This window comes from Rhinoraja longicauda, chromosome 27 (assembly GCF_053455715.1).
Source record: "Rhinoraja longicauda isolate Sanriku21f chromosome 27, sRhiLon1.1, whole genome shotgun sequence".
Taxonomy (NCBI): Eukaryota; Metazoa; Chordata; class Chondrichthyes; order Rajiformes; family Arhynchobatidae; genus Rhinoraja; species Rhinoraja longicauda.
In genome coordinates, this window is record NC_135979.1 from 5,283,242 (window position 1) to 5,305,714 (window position 22,473).

The window sequence follows — 22,473 nt, forward strand, 5'->3', positions numbered from 1 at the left end:
AGGATACAGCAAACATTACAAAGATATAAGTGCAAGGGTTTAGAAAGGAAAATATTGGTAATGTAGCAATTTAAGTCAAACACAAAATACTTTGTTATCATATGTAATCGTGGTTCAGTCTCTTCCAGAATACGGTTTTCGGCTGCAACGAATCGTTCGATCAGCTGAGAAGGTTGTAGGCTGCAACCTTCCCCCTATTGACGAACTGTACACTGCAAGGGCCAGGAAGTGAGCGGGCAAGATCATTTCTGACCCATCTCACCCTGGCCACAAACTCTTTGAAGCACTTCCCTCTGGAAGATGACTCCTGACTGTCAAAGCCGCCACAGCCAGACTAGAAAACAGCTTTTTTCCCGCGAGTAGTAGCCCTACTGAATAACCAAACGTCTGTGGCCTCTTTTTGCTCTGGTATTTTATTTCATTCACATGTTTAAATTATAATGTTTTATTCTTAATGTTTTAATGTTTCATGCTTTATTCTTAATGTTTACTGTATGTTCGTGTTGTTACTTGCGAGCAGAGTACCAAGGCACATTCCTTATATGTGTACATACTTGGCCAATAAACTTACTCAATTCAATTCAATTCAGTTTTGTATTTTACGAGTCTAAACTGAGAGCATCATTATAAATTGGAAGGAACTTATAAAGGGTAGGAAGGGGAAGACGTGACTAGTGGTGGGATCACATTGAAGGTGGCACAAATGTCGGAGAATGATGTGTTGGGTGCAGAGGCCAATGGGGTGAAAGGCAAGGACCATAGGAACTCTATACTTATTCTGTCTGGAGGGGAAGGGGAGCAAGAGCAGAATTACAGGACACAGAGGAAATGCAGGTGATGGATCCATCAATGACAGTAGGGGGGATACTATGTTTACTAAAGAAAAAGGATATCTGGAAGTCCTAGACTGAAAAGCTTCTTGGGAGCAGCTGCGGTGGAGACAGAGAAATTGGGAGTAGGGGTTAGCATCTTTGCAAGAGGCAGGGTTGGAGGAGGTCTTTGCAAGAGGCAGTTCCAGTTCCAACATTTGTGCTTCGGTTAATGTCCTGTGCGTTATTAATGAAAATAATGAGCTATAATAGATCCAAATGAGCTCCCTGCAGCCATTTTGCCTCATAATCAGGTTCCGTTAATTTGTGACATTCAGTTACGGAAAAGTACAGCACTCAGTCCAAAAAAAGCTCATAACCCACATAACTTTCATTTAAAAAAGATGCCTTTATTTTATTTTACAAAATAAATTTGCTTTCACGGGCTTCTGGATATCATAAAATTAGAAATTTAACAAAGGCATAACTAAGAAAATGTAAACATTAACACTTGCAAGCAGGACTTAATAGCCTTAAATAAATGCCTGTCACCTTTTCTATTAACAAATAAGTCCCCACTATATCATAGCTTTTTATAAATTTACAAACCTAGAGTCCTACTCAGTAGTGAGACTGCAACCAGGTCGTGGAAACAACGCTGGAAAAATACCCGAATGAAAAATGGTGAGATGCACAAGCAGAATTAACAAAATATTTTTCATTAATCTTACTTACACTTTTCTTTAAACTATAAATTGTAACTTTAGCTGGGGTGAACTGCAACTCTTTTCCGACAAAGATAAAGTCTGCCGCTTGCAGTTCTGAAAGCTGGAAGCAAATCTGACCCTGTGCCTTATCAAAGTGTGTAATCTCACAACCGTGCATTGGAGGTAGGTGTTGAGAAGAAATTATACCAGTACCAATGTCCTACAGTCACTTTTTAATCACAACTACCATTACGTCCTGTTTTGATAATCTTAAAATCACAAAAGAATCCTGTACTGTTCAAAGGTTCACAATGATACATCATAATGATACCTTTTTTTCAGATGGCCTAGGGAGATTTTAACACAAAAATCCCCCAGAGGATTAGAAATATCAAAATTCATGACATAAATGCACACACACAAAAATGTAGTGAATAAACCAGTACTGTATCAGGCTCTAAATGCGAATAGTAATAACATTGTAAATTCTGCATTGACAAATGCTGTACTTAAGCGAAAATACAGACATTATGCGAGGAATCTTTGTTACGGTGGGTATTTGAATTGTTTAGACTTTCAACTCATTGTGTAAAAATATAACATATGCAAAAAAAGAATCATAAGGCACTCTTTGGTGTTATGATTCATGTAATACCTATGAACCTCTACTCATGGTTATGAAAATGCCATGTAACATCTAAGGCTCACCTACTCCTATTTAAAATCATATTTTAAAACATTCCAAAACGATGAATTAAATAGTTGGACAGACCTAACGCTAACATTGTGGGAAGCAGATCCACTTTCTTAAATAAAAAATCTTTTGAAATTATCGATTGCTTAAAACCTTGCACAAAATCAGAACAAGAGGATGCAGCATTTGTTAAGTCTGTTTTGTCACAGTATGAACCATATTAAACAAGAATTATGCCATAACCAGAAAATCATGAGAGCGATGGGATAAACACATCCCACTGATTATCTGGAATTATGTTTTTTTGTAGCAATGTTAACCTGCTAGGCCATGGCCGATGCAGGGATTTCAGATGCAACGCTGTCCAATGGCTGCCAATGGCAATTCATTAGTGCGTCGTAGAACTCCTCACTCTGTTCCATGAATTGTGCGTTAGCTTCTTCGACATCCAAGTGAGGAACTGGATCTGGAACATGACAAATGTAACAGTGGCACTTCAATATAGACGTCACACAACGGAGAAGATATTCTACAGCGCAAGTGTGAGAAACGTCATCATTCATAGCAAAGGTTGAGAGACATAAAGCTATAAAAACAGGCCTTACAGCACAACGTTAACCATCCATTTACACTAATCGCATATTAATCCTTTTTTGAATTCTCATCAATTCTCTCCTAATTCTACCACTCACCTACTCAACAGAGGTAATGTACCACAGCCAATTAACGTACCAACTACACATCATTGGAATGCAAAAGGAAACTGGTGCACCCAGAGGAAACTTGCGTGGTCACAGGGAGAGCATGCCAACATAGACAACATAGAATTGAACCTCGGTCTCTGGTGCTGTGAGGCAGCACCTCTATTGTTTTATACACCATATATAGTCAAAACATTACTTAAGTAAAAATAATTCAAATCTCGTCATACTATTTTCTTCCTCCCAGAAAAGCAAATAAATGGCAGTGAATTTACATTAAAAAGTTGGAGATCAAATTGTTAATCGTCCACAGCAGATTTAATTACTTACATCTTAATTTCTTTTAATCATTTTTTCCCTGGTTAGGAATATGGAAACAAAATAAGCCATGTAGGTACAAGGAACTGCAGATGTGGAAATTTTGCACAGAACACAAAGTTCTGGAGTAACTCAGCGGACAGGCAGCAATCTGAAAAAGGGTTCCCAACCCAAAACGTTGGCTATTCATTTTCTCCAGAGATGCTGCCTGACCCGCTGAGTTACCCCCATCATTTTGTGTTCTAAGCCATGCAGGTATTGAACCTATCTACACATTGCTAGCTGCAGTATCTCTGCCTTTTCAATCTAAAAAAAACGGCCATTTCACTTTGCTTTTCTTTTCTTTTTATGTTTTTTTGATCGAATTCCTGAAACTGCTCTTGTGAGATGGGATTAGATTTACAGAAATTAAATTTAGGTGAATCATTCTCATCGAGGAGGGAGTCCATTGGATGTGGCCAAATAAAAGGATTTGACTCCAGAGCATTCAATCACCATAACACAGCCATCAAACATAATATCTTTATATCACAAAATATTCATGAAAATTCTTATTTCTTGCAATGTGCTCTACCTGGATATATGATATTATCATTGCCCTATTAATTATTAAGCAAAGTTATTTGGTGCAATGTTAAAAAGATTTTACATCTAGATTTACAGATCTCACTCTGTCCATGGTCTTTGGTGCTGACTCTAATATGCCTTCTGAGGCTATTTTCAGCATCATATTTTGGTGCGGTGATGCATGACATCTAGAATGATTAGATGAAAGATACAGTGATGCCATTGTTGGAGAACTGGAATATATTGGACAATTTTAAATCAGACATTTTCAACATCTATTATCATCTCAAAGTTGCGGTGAGCAACAATAGTTCAGTGGACATTCTCTTTCTAATCCCTACAATTATCTCCCAATATTCTGCTCCACCCAAAACATCAGCTTTGTGCATACTGAGTATCTTGCTTCTGAATCAAAACCCATGGGTTCCAGACTATACCGGAGACACAAGCACAAATTCCAAACTGATAAGTGCAGCACTGAGGATGTATTATGTTGTCAGGTATAAAATCCTCAAAATCAAAATGAACTAACTTGTTGGGCTATGGGAAAGAGTGGCAGCATTGCCTAGTGCTTTCAAAGAGGCAGCATTGGTGCATTGGGCCAAATGGCCTCATATTTACTGTAGGGTTATGTAAAATGTGAATGTTGGGCCTGAAATAGGCCGCGGGATTTTCTCCGCCCGGCGGGGGCTTCAATGTCGGGAGCCACGACCGCCCCGACGTGGCAACTTCAACAGCCTGACCGCGGGAGAAGACGGCAGGGAAAGAGAAAAGACATTCTGGCCTTCCATCACAGTGAGAAGGTGACTGGAGGAGACTCACTGTGATGGATGTTTCTTGCTTATTTTTATTACTTATTTTTATTGGTCTTATTGTTGGACTGTGGGTAATCTTTCATTTCACTGCACATTTATGTGTATGTGACAAATAAATTGACTATTGACTACAAATTACTATATCAAATGAGGTAAAAATTGTTGTTAACAAACTGAAGTTTAAATAAAAATATGAAGGCAGTGAAGATACTGGCTTGTGTGTGATCTGAAGCAATTTTAGGTCACCTGTCTCTAAGTGCTTTTTCCTCTTGCCGTAACAAGCACATTTCTTAGCCTGAATCTATCTTCAGGCCAGGATTCAGTCTCAGATCTTGGTTCTCCCCAGCGTGCTATACTGGTGTGGAAATACATAACATGTGGGGATTGTTTAGCTAAATTCACCAATCGAGAAAGACAGATGTTTAGCAAAATTAGGCCATGATTTATTTATTTCACCAGTGGTTTGGTTTGAGGATCAGGAAAGTCCTGCATGATTTCTTTTTGGCAAAAGAAACAGGGTAGAGGACCATATTGCTGAATCCTACTGAGTACAAGCTGATGTCTTGTTAACAGAAGGTAGAGTGGTGATTCTAGGCCACACCACCTGGGTCACAGTTAATCAAATCACTGAAGATCTAGAGATTTTCTACTTCAATCCGATATAACATTAGGCTTAATGCGTTGACTAACACTGCCCTATATCTGACATTCAGAACTGTAGTTTGCTTTGACAGTATTTACTTGTAACAGAAAAACCGGAAGGAAATGGACTGGGGAAAAAAGCAAAATAAAAGATGCTTGCATCAGCAGGAATTATCAAAAAGGATCTGGAAATGGGGCTTTTAAAGGGGTAAGGAAGAAAGTCCAAATAGCGAGCTAAAAATGTAAAGAAGTGAGTTGTGCAGAGGGAGGGCTGAAGAGATTTAATAGTAGTAGGCAAAGGGAAAAAAATTGGGAAGTTTGATCCAGCACAATAAAATTAATGTTTGCTGCAAAGCTCCTGTGAGAGTCACTCATGTAGAACATGAACTAAGAATTTAGAAATAAATTGAAGCAAAATACTGTAATGTTCAAAATCTGAAATTAAAATACAAGATCCATGCAGCATGACTCTATGAGATGAAACTTTTTTTTAACCAATGCCCAAACGCCAAAGATCCTTTCTAGGTGAAATAACAATTTACTTTTTTCAATTTAGTACAAAGTATTTGATGCACATTCCACACTGGCGAAACCAAAGACAGGCTAAGGAATAACTTTGTGGAAGACTTCTGTTCAAATGGTAAGCATGGTCTTGTCACTTAAATTCTCCGTCTTGCTCAGATTCTGATTTCTTCTGATTCTGAATCCAGAGAAACTCAAGGTACAGGACCATATCTACGAACTAGGTGCATCACAGCCCCCTATTTGTTCATACAATTCTACCACTCCCGTTTGCACCTCCTCTCTACAATGCTTTGTTTCTTATCCAATTACAATCGCTTAGCCATTCACCATCATCAATTTATCACAGCTGCTTCTCACAGACCTTTCCTTTTATTCTCCCCATTTCTCAACATCATAGAACATGTATTACCTCTTGGTTTTTTCCAGTTCTATCTTGACCCTCTATTTCTGTTTTTCACCTCACAGATGTTGTCTAACACTCTGAGAATTTATCTTGAAAAGTGCAATGGGTTTCATGCTCTGAATATCTATGTTACAATGTTCTTCATTGGAGTCTCCAACAAATATGCTACTTGGAGACACAAAGGGGATGATGCTGGAAACTTGAGCAAACAAACAAACTGCCTGAGGAACTCAATGGGTCAGGCAGCATCTGTGGAGGGAAATGGACGGATGACTTTTTGGTCATGGCCCTAAATGTCGTCTGTCCATTTTACCCCAAATATGCTACATTTTTAAAGAGATGTAAATGCACCCGCTGGATTTTTCATCCTGCTTTGCAAGAGGTCAGCCAAATTATGGGTTAATTGCCAAACAAAGAATCACAGAGTACTGCATTCAAATCACGGATTGAGGAATTGAGATTTGTGCCAAGAAAGGGATCTTTTAAAAAAATGTTCACAAATTTATTTATTTTTTAACTGTTCACTCAAATCCAGGTACTGGAAAGAAAAATTGCCGATTGTGACACTATATTTTTCCAACCACTTAGCTCACTACTAAGTAGTTGCAACTTAAAAATCATAGGGAAATTGGGTCATCTGTGAACCTCCCATGGGGTCTTCAGGTGGGGCACCACTGGAAATACAGTTTTTCATCGGAGACATAGACTTACATTGTCTCGCCGAGGCAAATACAGCCCCTGTCAGCAGAACATGGAACAGCACTGGTGATTGTAGTCATGGAGAAGTCCTTGGCTCTGTCCACCCCATCCTCCTGGCTGAAGGAATATACCCGGAAAGGAGAGGCCTTGAGCAGGTAGAGGCATATTCCCATGATGCACTGAGCCAAATAAGTATAATCAGTGCATTAATGAGGCAGCAGCAGCAGTAACGATCCCTTAAACATACAGGAATTGTATTGGCCAGCATGGCAAAGGCTTTATAATTAAACTTTCAGTTTTTTTATTCTTAAATAAATTCTTAAGTAACTTCCGAGCTAAAATTTCGTACTTTTTTCACGTGTGTGTGTTCTCTTCAAACTTTTTAAACACCAATCTTGTTTTAAAAAAATAAAATAAAACTCTAACACTGTCAATCATACATACAGGACAGAAAATGGTAGTATCTCAGTCAGTCTGAGTCTGTGGTCAATTATCTAGCTTGAGCCAGAGGTATAGACAGGGTGGTAATAAACAGTCTCCCTTGTTGGAGAGATGAAAAATAAGCCAAGGTTTTCCACTTCTAATCATTATCCAGTGCCTCCTGCTGGAATGTGTGTACACAAACACCATGACTATGCTCAGCTATGATGTCTATGACTCAACAGCCTGACTGAGCCTAGGGCATGTTATGAACGGCTGCCAAAGTGAGATACCACTAGGTGGCTTTGCCTAAAGAACTGCAGTGGTGCAAAGAAAAATGTCAAACATGGAAAGAATAAAAACAAAAGCTGAAGGCATTTCTGTATACAAACTTTCAATCCCATGTGGAATAATAATTCCAGTGAAACTGTATTAAAAGGCACAGTGCAGGCTACACAACAACCCTGTAATAAACTGCTCCATTACTGATGTGTAAATGTCAATGTGTCACAAATAGTGGCACGAAATCAAAGTTAACAGGAATATAACCTTCCAACTCAATGTAAAAAAATGTATCTCAGTCAATCTGAGCCAGAGATTGACTCAATATAAAAAAAGATGTTTAATATCTGTGTAAATCAATTTTATAACAGCAGGTGCCTGAACAAATTCCAAAAATCAAACAGTCCCAATTTTCCTGCATGTCTGAATTCAGTGAATTTAAATATAATTTTAATCTCCTAAAGGAACACAAACTTTCATTTGATAATTTTCACCATATTTTCCTTAATTAGAATGAATTGGCAATGCATCCAGCAGCCAACCACCAGAAAAAAGATGACCAAACCATTGCCAAATACTGGGCCATCTATCTATGCATACGGTGTGATGTTTGTTGCAAATATGCGATCCAATTGTAACAGATTGCAATTACTATTGAAGACTATTAAAAAAAATGCTTTTTAGTTAAGTTTTGTTTAGTTTAGAAATACAGCATGGAAACAGGTCCCTTGGCCCACTGAATCTGCGCCGATCAGCGATCCCCGCACACTAACATTACTGTTTTGAACCCCTATAATTAGTGCAATTCCACAGCTTTACCATAATTAAAATTATACTTGTCAATTTTCACATAAGATCTTTCTTTCTTCAATATTGGCAGCGAGATAACCATGACAGCTTGCCTGCTGGCAAGACATCATGCAAGCTGAGAATCATGCAGTATTTGACTGGCAGAACAGTTCACTGAGGTAAGAACCAAATGGCAAGGGACACATAGTGAATTTACTAGAAAATTAAAATAATTTGCTGTTATTAGCCTGTGTTTGTGTGGTAAAATCACCAGATAACAGGAAACAAAGATGTCATGTAACCAGAAGTTGCCATAATGTCTTTTGCCTTTATGTTAATCCATTTGTAATTAAAAGTGAATCTTATTTGATTAGAAACCACCATACAAAAAACATGTTGTCATACATAATAATAAATTGATATTTTGTACGATATCAGATTAAAGTATTGGGAAACATGAGAAACTTGGAGTAAATAAAAATCATTAAATATAATACTTATAAATCAATGTGGGACTGGCAAGAAAATAGCTTCAATCTATGAGAAAGGTGAACGCCATTGACTGTAATTGGGGGGAGGAGTGTAATAATTAACTTCTTGGCACGGGAGGCAGCGAAATGGCATAATGGTGCCAGGAAATTGGGGCGGCATAGTGGTGCAGCGGTAGAGTTGCTGCCTTACAGGGCCAGAGACCTGTGTTCAATCCTGACTATGGTTTGTATGTTCTCCATGTGACCATTTGGGTTTCTTCCGAGTGTTCTCGTTTCCTCCCACACTCCAAAGACCTTCAGATTTACAGGTTAATTGGCTTTTGTAAGTTGAAAAAAAAATTATCCCCAGTATGTAGGATAGTATTAGTGTATGGAGTGATCGCTGGTCGCTGCTGACTTGGTGGGTCGAAGTGCCTTTCTCCGTGCTGTAACTCTAAAGTCTAAAATATCACTGTGTGTCATTACTCCATAACTTTCTCTAAGTTTGGCATCTTTGAAGAATATATCATTAAGGGAAAGAGATCATGCTGTTGTATAATTTTAGTGAAAATCTACTGATATCAATATCTGCATTGGAAACATATTTCGTAAAATTCTGATGGTCTGAACAAAATGATTTAAAATGTCACGTAATGTAATGGGAGTATAGAATACATTCCCAAATTAACCACAAGATGATTTTGAAACAAAATTTAAGAGGGAACTGAATAAATAAAGTTAATAAAACACTAAAAAATACAAATGAATGGCAAGAGTATGAATTGGACTGCTCTAATTGAAAAACACAGAACAGATATAAAGGGTAAAATGGGCTTCTTCTGTGATGAAGTTAGTTATTTTTTTCTAAAATAACATACTAACAGTAATGCAAGTGTAAAGAAGAAAAAAATATATATATAAGAACCAGAGACAAATAAGGTATAAAGCTTGTGAGGTTTTTACTGCTCTATCTGCAGTTCCTTGTTTCAAAATGTGAGGTTTTTCTATTGATTGCTGTTGCCCAACAAGTTTGATTTTTTAAATCTACTAGACTATAATAACTTTACAATTTATGATAAGAAAACATACATCAATTAAAAATATCACAAGGTTTTGATTCCAACTATATTGGACACAGAGGAAAAATTGTTCACCTTACCTTCCAGAGCATCATCTCCAACTTCTTCGTAATTCTGTAAACAACAGGCATTTGATTTCAAATTCACATATCTAACATCTGATGCCCTCTATATCCCAACACATTTCTGCTTATTTTGTCTGTTCGCCAACTTCCCGCACAAACTCTTTTGAAAGGATCCCATCAATGGAATGTTGAACCATATGAATTTGTTAGTATTAATTTTACAACAAAACAACTGGATGACTGTCGACAGGGAGAGGTTGCACATACCAGACATGTGTTGCCACAAAAAATTTCAGTAAGGCTAAAATTTAGAGATCAAACTCTGTTTTACATTTAGAGGCAAAACCAAAAAAAATAAATAAGGCAGTGGGATAATGAATATCGAATAGGGTAGTGAGCACAGAAATAATGATCTAGACTAATAATCTGGAGACGAGTGTCACTCATTCCTGTAGGAAAGGAACATTGTCATCTTTACGTGGCTTTTATGACACTTTAGACCTACAAGATTGTGACTGACACAGACATGGCCAGAAAGTCACCCAAGGATAATTATGCATGAGCAATAAATGCAGGCTATGCCTACACTGAACACTGGCAGGAATTAATTTAAAACAAAAACAAAAATGAGCACATCATTATGAGCAGCAGAAAGATACGGCGGAGTCAGGTACAATTTCACCTAAACTGCAGGAAAACATGTTACCTTTCATTCATTCAACTTTAGCACTTCCTGTATACTTAGCAATACTGGTGAAATTACTTTGTTGGAACTTTATTTCTCCTAACAAAAATGCATTAGAAAATGCATAATGAAAGACAGGCAATAATAAGTAATTCAAGAGAGAGTTGGATGTAGCTCTTTGAGCTAACGGAACCAAGGGATATGGGGTGAAGGCAGGAATGGGGTACTGATTCTGGATGATCAGCCACAATCATATTGAATGGCGGTGCTGGCTCGAGGAGCCGAATGGCACATATTTTTTATGTTTCTAATTAAGAATATTTAAATGTGCCCCCCATTTAACAGACTAAACAACAAAAAAACCTTGGGGGGGGGGGGGGGGGACGAAGGGGGACGATACCTATTTCTCTTGATAATTGATGTTTAATCAAGGTATTCACAAGCATGGTATTCCGTAGCTCACATCTGATATAAGATATAAAACACATGCTAAATTGATGCAGGAATAGACCAAATGTTTCCTTGAATCTACTCTGTCAACAAATAAATTAGCTGATTTGATTGGCCAATATTCCATTTACCTTCCTAATAAAATGTTGCACTGTATGCTAATTTGTTTCTTTACTTGTGCTCCCAGATCTCCGTGAACACTAGCATTCTTTGTAATACCCCCTAAATAATATTCTGCTTTTCTATTCTTCCGAACTATTTGACGTTTTGTCCTTTCGTTTAACTCGTTGCATGGCCTACAAATTGTTCAATAACTTCCAAATTGAACATTCAAATCGAGCAAATATAACTTTAATTTATACTCTATAGCTGCCTTCTTCCACAATGTTTATATTGATAGGAGATTGATAGATAACAAGGATAAAATCAACCTACAGCAATAAAGATAAACAAAAGAAAATTAAGTAGAGGGCTTACATGAATGGCAACAAAATATTCTGTATAAGAGATGTTCAACGATTAAATATTTAGATCAATATAACATATAGTGGGGCTGGAGATGGTGGTCTGGTTCTCAAACTTTCCATTACTTTACCTGCATGGTACTGGGTGTATAACCATATTGTTGGTAGCTGTAGCTATAACTGCCAGTGTACTGATCATATCCCCAGTGAGTATAGTAATTCTGGTATGGCTGGTAATACTGGCTGTAGTTGTAGGTATATGTCTGGCTGTAGTCTGGTGGCTTCACTACACGATTTCTGAAATGTAATTTAAAAGGCATTTTATTTGTCACATTATGGCAAAAAGATACATGGTAGTGTATACTAAGTAACTGAGATCTGTCCAGTTTAAAATTATTGTTAAAATTATTGTATGTTCTAGATAACAAAAATAAGGATATAAATGCAATTAAACATAGACATAACAGCGAAACAGTTAGTTTGAGCTCAATCCTGATTATAATTATTGCCTCTAGAACTTGGATATGATTTTGCTAATTAAATGTAATAATGTTTTTTCATACAAAGGGTGGTGGGTGTATGGAACAAGCTGCCAGAGGAGGTAGTTGAGGCTGGGACTATTCCAACGTTGAAGAAACAGTTGGACAAGTACATGGATAGAACAGGTTTGGAGGGATATCAACCAAACGCAGACAGGTGGGATTAGTGCAGCTGGGACATGTTGGTCGGTGAGGGCAAGTTGGGCCGAAGGGCCTGTTTCCACGTTGTATTACTCTATGACAATGTGCAATTTTTTTGGCGAAATGGACTCTTCTACAGAACCTCAACTCTTATCACAAACCAAACAAATGTTCTGGCTATATGCATGTTAGCATTAAAGCACATATCCTAAAGTATTCTTCTCAGATTGTCACTATTCCACTAAAACTGGTCATTGCAGGCAAGATCTTCTGCGATACTGATATATTTGAGTGGCACAATGGCATTAATTTACCACAGAGCTTTCTACAATGATTTAACTAGATGTAGACACTGCTACATTGCCAAACGTTTCTAAAGGACTATATTAAATTCAATAGTGTGGATCAGAAAGTGCAACGCCCAACCTTTGTGGTTCTCCAATGTTGCTTACGTTTTTGGTATTGCCACACTCAGCCGTAAAGCTTTTCCTCCGATGCCAATGGCACCTTGACACTCGGCAAGCGCTCGCTTCTGTTCCACTTCATCCGAGAACTTCACAAAGCCATAACCTCTATAAAAAAAGGAAGAAAATCTGTTGTTTTATCTCAAACCTGATTACTTTGCAATGGGTGGTCTGGGCATGGTAATTTTGGGATTGGATGACTGTGGGGCCTCTGATATTGTATGATACAAGCCAAAGCATTGTATTTGATAATAAACAGCATCTTGCCCTCATTATAAAGGACTCTGGTTGAAATGAATTGGGGACTTGAGCACATGGGCAAAGGGGCAGGAGCAAATCGGGGAAAAGAGAAAATAGCACAGAGGGGTGGATGACACAGAGGGTATCAGTAGGCCAAATGCGGATCTGAGGTATGGTTGAGCAGATTATTACGTTAGGCGTGTCTTGCAGAGGTAGTTTGGGGTTAAGTGCATTAAGGGAACATTAAAGAAGCCAACTATCTGGAAGAAGATGCACATGTGAATCTAGCAATAGACAAGGTGAAATGAAGCTCTTTAACCAAGGATAAAGCATTCCGCAATCCCCCAGTTAAGGCTTGTTTCAATGTTCTCTCACACCTAATAGACATAGCAAAACTTTGTGTAAGTGATGAACATTTGACATCACTGTGCACACCCAGCAGTTCCATGCAAGAAATGTCACATCTTCAACAATTTCAGCTCATGGTCACAAATTTCCAATTAGCCCACTAAACATAAATACTTGGATGTCCATATGTTAAATCCACGTTGAATTACATACAAACTAATCCTGCTCTTCATTTAAAATTGTTACATTTTATGCAGAACTCTATACAGAATTACTGAAAGTCTGAATTGAACCTGGGTAACTATTTAGTTTAGTCTAATGTCACGTGTACCGAGGTACAGTGAAAAGCTTTTTGTTATGTGCTATCCAGTTAGTGGAAAGACTATACCTAATTACAATCAAGCCGTCCACTGTGTATTGATAGAAGATAAAGGGAATAACGTTTAGTGCAAACTGGAGCTGCAGCAGTACCGTGTTGCCCTTGGTTCCAGTTGATTAATATGGTCATTGGGTAGTGGTTACTGTTATAAACTGTATGCACCAATTTATAACCTGCCAGTGGCACCCAATGCATTGTTCTGCTCCATTCATACATTGCATAGATCATTAAAAATATTTGGCTTTGAGAAATTGCAAGAAAGGTTATTGACCAATATGGCAACTTCTAGAATATGGGTGGTATAAAGAGAAACTCGAATACATAGAACATTGAATTTATTTCTAATAAAATCTGAAACTATTACGTACTTGGAGTTTCCCAGATTATCCAATACCACTTTTCCGCCTCTACATGAGGGATATTTTTCAACAAAAAACTCGTAAAGCATTCCATCATCCACTTCTGCGGTTAAATCTCCAACAAACAATGAGTATTCAGGACTAGAGAAAATACATGAAAAATATTAATCCCCAAGCATTAAAGTTTAAAAAATTGAAAACATGCATTAATGCATCTGTCGTGAATATCACTTCAAATGTATTAAACTAAGGAGAAATACTGCTTAATTTTCAGCAATGGCTATATAAATGTTAAAATGTGCATGGACACTATCAATAAATCCTATACATCTTGTTTCCTTAGCAACTTAAATTGTTTCACAGCATGTTTTAATTTAATGAGTTTTAAAATATTTAGGCACTGGTTTTATTACTTTGGTCAAGGGAAATAGATGTAGAAATTACATTTTACTGAAATTTGTCACTGCTGGATAAAATTATCATCTCTTTACACTGGACCAAGAGTATGAATACTATTCGACCTTTCTGAGACGTTAATAACTACTTACATGTATACAGGTAAAGGTTCTTTACAGGCACTTTACAGGAATCTAATCAAACAAAAATTCACACCAAGCCACAGCAGAATGCTCATGGTGTTAGTTAAACGTGTAGGAAAGAACTACAGATGCTGGTTTAAATCGAAGGAAGCAACAAAATGCTGGAGTAACTCAGCAGGACAGGCAGCATCTCCGGAGAGAAGGAATGGGTGACTTTTCGGGTCGAGACCCTTCTTCAGACTGATGTCCGATGTTTCGGGTCGAGAACCTTCTTCAGACTAATGTCCAACAGGGGTTAGTTAAATTTCTGGTCAAATAAATAAAGAGAACCTTAAAGAAGATGGAGAGGGAAATGTGAATGTTTATGGATGAAATTCACAAAGGCTCAGGCCAAGTAACTGAAGACATGACTACTTAGGGTAAGATAAAGGCAGATCCTGAAGGGTAGGTCAGAATTAGAGGAAAGCAGAGAATACTGGGTCTGGAGGAGCTAACAAAGAAAATCAGATACATCTCCTCAGGTGATGGATGAGTGAAACATGATTCTGATTAGTATATGCATCACAGTGTTATGAAAGAGCAGGTGATGGATACGATATTGACCAGAACATCCAGAAGAACTTGACCAAAAGGACTACTTCTGCAGTCAAGAAAGATGTGAGAGGAAGGTTTCAAAAGCAGCTGGGCTGATGCATGATAGAGATGAAGAGATGAGGCAGTATTTATGCTGGTGAGAATAAGTGGTCAGAAATTCAGTTCAATCAAATCGGCTGCAAAAATATTTTTTGATGTCTGGTTAAGCCCAGGGCAACTACCAGGACAAATGATTTGATAGTGAGAGAACATTTTCCTTGGCTTTGATTCAAACTGTGAAAACTGCCATCCTGAAGTTAAGGAGGAATAGACAACACATTGAGGTGAATGCACAAAACACTGCCGATGCTGGAATCTGGAGCAAAAATCAAGTACAGGAGGAACTAAGCAGATTACGCACCATCTGTGGAGAGATATGGTGTTTCATGTCGGGACCTTCTATCGAGATGGATGTCAGGCAGAGAGTCTATAATGTCCTCTGACTGAAATATGCACAGACTTTAATGAGTAAGGATTTTTGAAGTTATGATGACAGTGTGGGGATCCAGGAGGATCAGCCTTTGCACTTGTCCAAGAGGTACAAGGTTCTTGCACCTTCGTGGCTCAGAGCAGAAACACCAGAAAGGATGAACAAATTGACAATACTGTTGTGCAGGAGGTCATTAAAGTTGTGTAAGTGAAAGAGTACGTAATGGTATTGAGCGGCAGTAATGTTAAGGGAAAGTATGTGTCTCAAAGGCTGTGTTGACTTCCTAGTGCCAAGGTTAAGGACAACTGCTCAGAATGAGCTCTCTGAGTTCGAGAAAGCGGTAGATCCCAAAAGTGTGACCCACACAGTCTAATTAGCCATGATGAAGAGGGAAATGCTGCTGAAGAAATATGGGAAGCTAGAGTTTGAATTAAAATCAGAATCACCAAGGTAATAATCTTTAAATTACTCACAGAGACTCACGAAATGAACAATTAAATGAATGAATTAATATATAAGCAATTATAAATGTTCAGTAATAAATTACCTGTTATCTGGCTGTTTTCCATAAGTGGCATAGTTAAGCTTAAATCTTCTGGGCTGCTAGCAACAATAAACAATGTTATCTGTGGTAATGTAGTTTGATTTTAATTAACATGTATCGGAAAACTGAGGATTAGAAGTGGTTAATATTGCAAGTAAAGCATCAGAAGGTTATCCAATAATAAACTAATATAGTAAAACTCAAAACAAATTTTTTCAGAAATCTAGATGATTTGACACCTAGCTTATGCATTGGTCCAAAATGTAAACTGAGGGTCCAGATTGCAAGCAAAGTGCATGGCCACAACTGAGAGTCTGGAGCAGGGAGCAGGGGGCAGGTACAGGGACAGGATCTGGACTGGAGAACTGTAGAGCCAGGAATAGGGTATGGAACACCAAAAGTGTGGTTATGTTTTTAGCCGGAGCTGAGGTCGGAATGCTGGTCATTTTCCCAACTTCTGTTAAACTCAGTGTTTCACTGGTAAATTTATTTTAACACTTTGTAATGTGTTAAAACAGTGAAATATAGCTGGCTTTGGGTGGTAGAAGGAAGACCATCCAATAGTCAGGCACCACAAAAGTTTCAAGGGTAATGGATTATCAGAGTTTTACTTGAGATATTTATTGTAATTTTTTTAGTCTCTAGCATCACATAATTCCCTGCGTGTGCCCTCACACATCCTTATATCTATGCTCACACTCCTCATTTTAGACCTTGGATCCACTTCCTCTTCATTTCAGCATATGCTGAATCCTCCTCAAATCTTTGCCTCCCCTACTTTCAAGAGATTTAATTTCTTCACATTCTTTAGAGCCCTTTCCCTCATTATCTTGCTGGCAATATTTTCCTTGTGTGTATCATATTTATTTAGACCTTGTAATTATAAAGTGCTTCAGTATGCAAGGACTGTTATATAAATTCCATCTACAAAACTTTGATTTTTCAGAGGTACAATGTGGCATTGAAATCTCATTAATCATTACATTTATTTGCAAATTTGTCCATTAATTGCCTAGTCATGCATTAAAAGAACACAGCAGTGCACTAGAATTGCAGTATTATTTTCATAGAGACAGCATGGAAACAATCCATTTGGCCCAATAAATCCACGTCAATTGTAAACTACACATTAACATTAACCCTACACTAATCCCAATATTAAAATATACCCATCAACTCCTCCAGATTCTACCACTCAACTACATACTGGGGACATTTTACAGTGGCTAATTAACCTCCCAAAACAAAGACAAAAAATGCTGGAAATACTCAGGAGATCAAGCCACATCTGTGGGAAGCGATAATGTTTCAGCTCAGACATCCTTTGTCACAACCTTTTCATGTCTGTTTTAGATTTCCAGCATCTACAGTTTTTTTTAAACATTTTCAATTTATGTATCAACCTGTATATCTTTGCAATGTGGGGGAAATATTGTGGAAAAGCTACATGGTCAGAAGGAGAACTACAAACTCCACATTGGCAGATCCTGGAGTCAGACTGAATCCATGTCTGGCGTTGTGAGGCAGCAGCTCCACCAGCTGTGCTATATGTCATATTGTTTGGGCAGTATTTGTGTGACGGGAACCCCTGGTATCACAAATGTTACTATCAGTTAGTTAAACTGTTCAAATTAAACACATCAGTTGAATAGAAAAATATTCTCTAGTTATTAAAATACTGAATTGGCAGAACATAAATTTAGACGGTGCCAATACATATTACCAAATTGAGGTACAAACTAACGTGACATTGCCATATTACACACACCAGTATTATTGAATATATTTGTTCATTTATTAGCATCATGACCAAAATACTTACAGGTGATGCACCTGGAAGTTTTTTCCCATTGATTTTAAGCAGGCATCGTTCTGCAGTAGCCTGGTCTGTGAACTCCACAAAACAATAACCTGCGGGTGTCCTGGATGTAAAAGAATAGCTACAAGTTCACCTGATCGCCATGAAGGCCTGAACAATTGCGGTTACTCAATTATCACAGATTTTATCAACTATTAACGTGATTACATAAAAATGGAATAAATAATGCACTATTAAAGAGGAACTAAATATTATGTAATTACCAATTTAAAATCTGTTATTTTTCACACCATGCAATAAGAAAGAAAGAATTTCTACTGATATAATGCATTTTTAAATTGTCATATGATGATAACATTTTAACAAATAATTTTTTCACAAATAGAACTATTATTCTTACCCAGTCACTCGGTTACGAATAATTTTTACGCTCATTACTGTTTCACCCATTGTGGCAAATGCCCTTGAGATGAAATTTTCATCCATATAATTTTCCAACTGTAAAAAAAACCAGAGAATTAGGCCACTATGTTATTTCAACGTGTAACAAATTATTAAGAACTAAATTTACATTTAGTCGTTTCAATTTCAGAAATTATTTGTTGAAACTGACAATTATTCCAGATAGAAATATTAAGGGATGCGGCTAGATTTTGACTAAAGAATGATCTGCAGTCTGAAGAATGGTGGTTCCGAAACATCGCCTATCCATGACTTCCAAAGATGCCGCCAGACCCGCTGAGTTACTCCAGCACTTCGTGTTTTACTTGAGCTTTTTTTTTTACATGTTGTCCTTTTAAATGTTTCCAGTCAATATTCTAGAACAAAACTATCCTTTAAAAAAGAAAATACTTTAATTAGTGAGGGATTCTTCTAATGCCAAAATCCAATGAACTTTTTCCACTTATTGCTCCCTTGGGCAACACATGATTTTGCATTTAGGTAAAAATTGCCATTCTACGATTAGGTCACATTTGAGAGGTCACAAGGAATTACTGAACAAAGAATGTTCTTTCTGGAATTCTGATAGAAGTAGATAAAATTATGAGAAGCATAGATCGGATGGAGTCAGAACCATTTTCCCAGAATGGAAATAATTGAGGGCATGGATTTAAGGTGAGACGGGCAGAGTTTAAAGGAGATGTGTAAGGGAAATTATTTTTACATAGGGTGATGGGTACCTGGAATGTTCTGCCAGGGGTTGTAGTAGCGGCAGGTAAGATAATGGCATTTAAGAGACCTTTGGTAGGCAGAAAATGAAACGATATGGATTATGTGCAGGCAGATAAGAGTTGGTCTTGGCATCATGTTCGGCACGGGCATTGTGAGACGAAGGGCCTGTTCCTGTGTTGTACCATTCTGTTCTAACTCCAGGTACGGTAATCTTGGGCAAAACAGTGCGGGAGTAACTCAGCGGATCAGACAGTATCAGTGGAGTACAAAGATAGCGGAGTGAGGGGGTATGGGGAGAAGGCAGGAACGGGGTACTGATTGAGAGTGATCAGCCATGATCGCATTGAATGGCGGTGCTGGCTCGAAGGGCTGAATGGCCTACTCCTGCACCTATTGTCTATTGTCTATTGTCTAAGATAAGCGACGTTTCATGTGGGGACCCTTCTTCGGTTTAGGTTTATTATTGTCACGTGTACCGCGGTACAATGAAAAGCTTTGTTTTGCATGCTGTCTAATCGAATCAGATAATACTATGCAGAAATGCAATGAAGACAAACTTTAGTACAATAGGTAGAACAAAGGGGGGGGGGGACACAGGACTAATGGGAATTTGTGAAGAGAATGGAAGTCCTTCCTTCCAGAAACGCTGCCTAGCCAACTAAGTTACTCCAGCATTTTGTGTTTGATAAATAGGAATGGTGATACATAACACTGGAAAATCGTATAATCAAAGTCCCAAATCCAGCAGTTTATCATAGTTTGGGTTCAGGACAGATGAGTGGGTATGCTGAGCTACTGTTACTGTTAGGATGGGGCCAGACCTAGTGGGAGAGTCTAGGACTAGGGGGTCATAGCCTCAGAATTAAGCGGCGTTTCTTTAGGAAGGAGATGAGGAGGAATTTCTTTAGGTGATGAATCTGTGGAATTCTCTGTGGAGGACAGGTTAGTGGATATTTTTAAGGAAGAGATAGACAGATTCTTGATTAGTCCGGGTGTCAGGGGTTGTGGGGAGAAGGCAGGAGAGTGGGGTTAGGAGGGAGAGATAGATCAGCCATGATTGTATGGCGGAGTAGACTTGATGGGCCGAATGGCCTAATTCTGCTCCTATCCTTGTGACCTGCCGGCGGCCCCCGACTGACAGCGACAGCTGCCCCCCAGGGCCAAGCCAAGCCCAGCCCCTGCCCTGGCAACGCTCGGCCTCCCTGGCTTCGCCTCACACTCCACTCACATCGCCCATCCACAGGCTGCGCGACATCTTCCTCGCCCCCCGCGCTCTTCTCCTTCACAATCTACTCTCCCGGGGCGACCGAACACACCCCTCCTCTCCTCTCCTCACTCAGCCCCCGCGGGACGGACGGACAGGCGGGCGGACGGACGGGTGACAGGCGGCCTCCTCTCGATCTTCCGCCTGAGCGGCGATCAGCGACGCTCTCCGCCCGCCTCCCTCCGCCCCCCTCTCCTCAACCCAGCCCCGCCCCGCTCCGCAGCGCCACCCGCAGTAGCGGAGGACCCGCCCGGCCAAGGCTGCCGTGGTGGGGACCAGGGAGCGACTGCGCTGGAGACAAGGGGAACTGCAGATGCTGGGGTCTTGAGCAAAACACTAAGTGGTGGAGTAACTGGTAGAAATAAGGAACTGTAGTTGCTGGTTTACAAAAAAAAGACACAAAGTGCTGGAATAACTGGTAGAAACAAGAAACTGCAGATGCTGGTTTACAAAACAAGACACAAAGTGCTGGAGTAACTGTTAGAAACAAGGAACTGCAGATGCTGCTGTCTTGAGCAAAACACAACGTATTTCGTAAATGGTGGAAACAAGGAACTGCAGATGCCGGTTTACAAAAAAGACACAAAGTGCTGGAGTAACTGATAGAAACGGGAAACTGCAGAAGCTGGAGAATCTGGTGGGACTGACCCAAGAAGCCTGGAAACAGAGTTGGGAGCCACATGAGACAAAAGTGGGTGACAAAGACAAGAACTAACGACACATGACTATTGTAACAAGTCCAAGTGAGAACATACCCAAAATTCAGCAGACACCAGAGGAGAAATATTGAAAGGACACGGAAATCACTAATCAACAAGAGGACATTTTCTTCAAAGCAATGTTGATGAATGTTTGTGACTGTATTGCTCTTGCCAATGGAATTTCACAGTATTTAGTATTTGCTCCCTTAGTTTCTGTTGTATATAAACATAGCACAAAAAGTAAGGAAATTTGTGTTTGGTAGATTATTTCTTTGTTGTAACAATGCTTCTTGGCAATAAATCTTATACCGTTGGAAAGCCTGTTTATTTCCCTTTTAAATGGTGCCACATTTGTAAGGAACATGCATTTGTGGGATGAGCAGCAGAGCTGAGTATATGGGTTGCGCCCATGGAAAATTTGACAAATCTTCTCTGCCAATGCCAAACAGCTTATTCTGCTGTTGCTATTGACTCTTGTTTTGAGCTTCTGGTACCCCCAGGTGCTGACAATCAGGTGCCTGATTGGCACCTGATTGGCAGCATCTGTGAGCATGGGCCCTGCTACAGTGGTCAGTAGGTGTCTGCTCCAAGAATCGGCATGCCACGTTTGACTGATCTGGATAGGGCCCTTGCGATAGGGCAACTTCAAGCTGGTGTTCCGCAAAATCAAGTTGTGGCATTATTTGGAGTGAGCCCTAGTACCATCTCCAAAGTGAAGGCCAAGTTCCATATAACGGGGGATGTCAGAGACAGGCCGCAAAGTGGGCGTCCCAAGAAGACGACACCTGAAGAAGACCGTTTCCTCACCCTGTCAGCACTTAGGAACCGTAGGCTGTCTTCTACAGATTTGCAGTCAAGGTTTGCAGGACGATATGGCCGACGGCTCTCTGCCCAGACAATTCGGAACAGACTGCACGCAGCCGATCTCCGGTCTCATAGGGCTGCCAGGAGGCCTGCCATGACTGCCCTTCACCGTCAGGCCTGTTTGCGCTGGTGTCGGCAACATGTGCACTGGAACCTGAACATGTGGAGGAACATTATGTTCAGCGATGAGTCCAGATTCTGCCTACGGCAGTTGGATCATAGGGTCAAAGTGTGGAGAAGACGCGGAGAACGCTATGCTGATTGCTGCACCGATAGAGTAACATCTTTTGGTGGAGGCAGTGTGATGGTGTGGGGCGGCATCTCCCTCACGGGAAAAACGAGGCTTGTCATCATTGGAGGCAATCTCAATGCAGAGATATCGAGATGAGATTCTGCAACCAGTGGCAATCTCATATCTCCACAGTCTGGGACCGAACTCTATCCTCCAAGAT

The 22,473-nt window shown here is 39.3% G+C and overlaps 1 protein-coding gene across 3 annotated transcripts; it reads right to left on the reverse strand.

The window, feature by feature from the left end:
* Nucleotides 1-1,223: 1,223 nt before the first annotated feature.
* On the reverse strand, nucleotides 1,224-20,635 carry LOC144606808 (tRNA selenocysteine 1-associated protein 1-like). Of its 3 annotated transcripts, XM_078423189.1 has the most exons (10): nucleotides 20,421-20,635; nucleotides 18,420-18,517; nucleotides 18,023-18,122; nucleotides 16,204-16,259; nucleotides 14,064-14,195; nucleotides 12,717-12,836; nucleotides 11,716-11,881; nucleotides 10,001-10,034; nucleotides 6,893-7,059; nucleotides 2,542-2,676 (listed from the first exon to the last, which is right to left on the reverse strand). In XM_078423189.1, the coding sequence occupies exons 1-9, from the start codon at nucleotides 20,445-20,447 to the stop codon at nucleotides 6,923-6,925; spliced, it is 870 nt and encodes a 289-aa protein (XP_078279315.1). In that variant the 5' UTR covers nucleotides 20,448-20,635; the 3' UTR covers nucleotides 2,542-2,676; nucleotides 6,893-6,922. The 3 variants fall into 3 exon arrangements, with proteins under 3 accessions (XP_078279314.1, XP_078279313.1, XP_078279315.1); XM_078423188.1 differs by lacking the exon at nucleotides 6,893-7,059 and having other exon boundaries at nucleotides 1,224-2,676; nucleotides 16,204-16,256; XM_078423187.1 differs by lacking the exon at nucleotides 6,893-7,059 and having other exon boundaries at nucleotides 1,224-2,676.
* Nucleotides 20,636-22,473: the final 1,838 nt, after the last annotated feature.

Coding starts and splice junctions, on each gene's coding strand:
- LOC144606808 (XM_078423187.1), bottom strand. CDS start 20,447: ATGTCGCGCAGCCTGTGGATGGGCGAT. Junction 18,518..20,420: donor GCAGCCTGTGGATGGGCGAT/GTGAGTGGAGTG, acceptor TTTTTTTTACAG/TTGGAAAATTATATGGATGA. Junction 2,677..10,000: donor TGGAGATGATGCTCTGGAAG/GTAAGGTGAACA, acceptor GTCATGTTCCAG/ATCCAGTTCCTCACTTGGAT.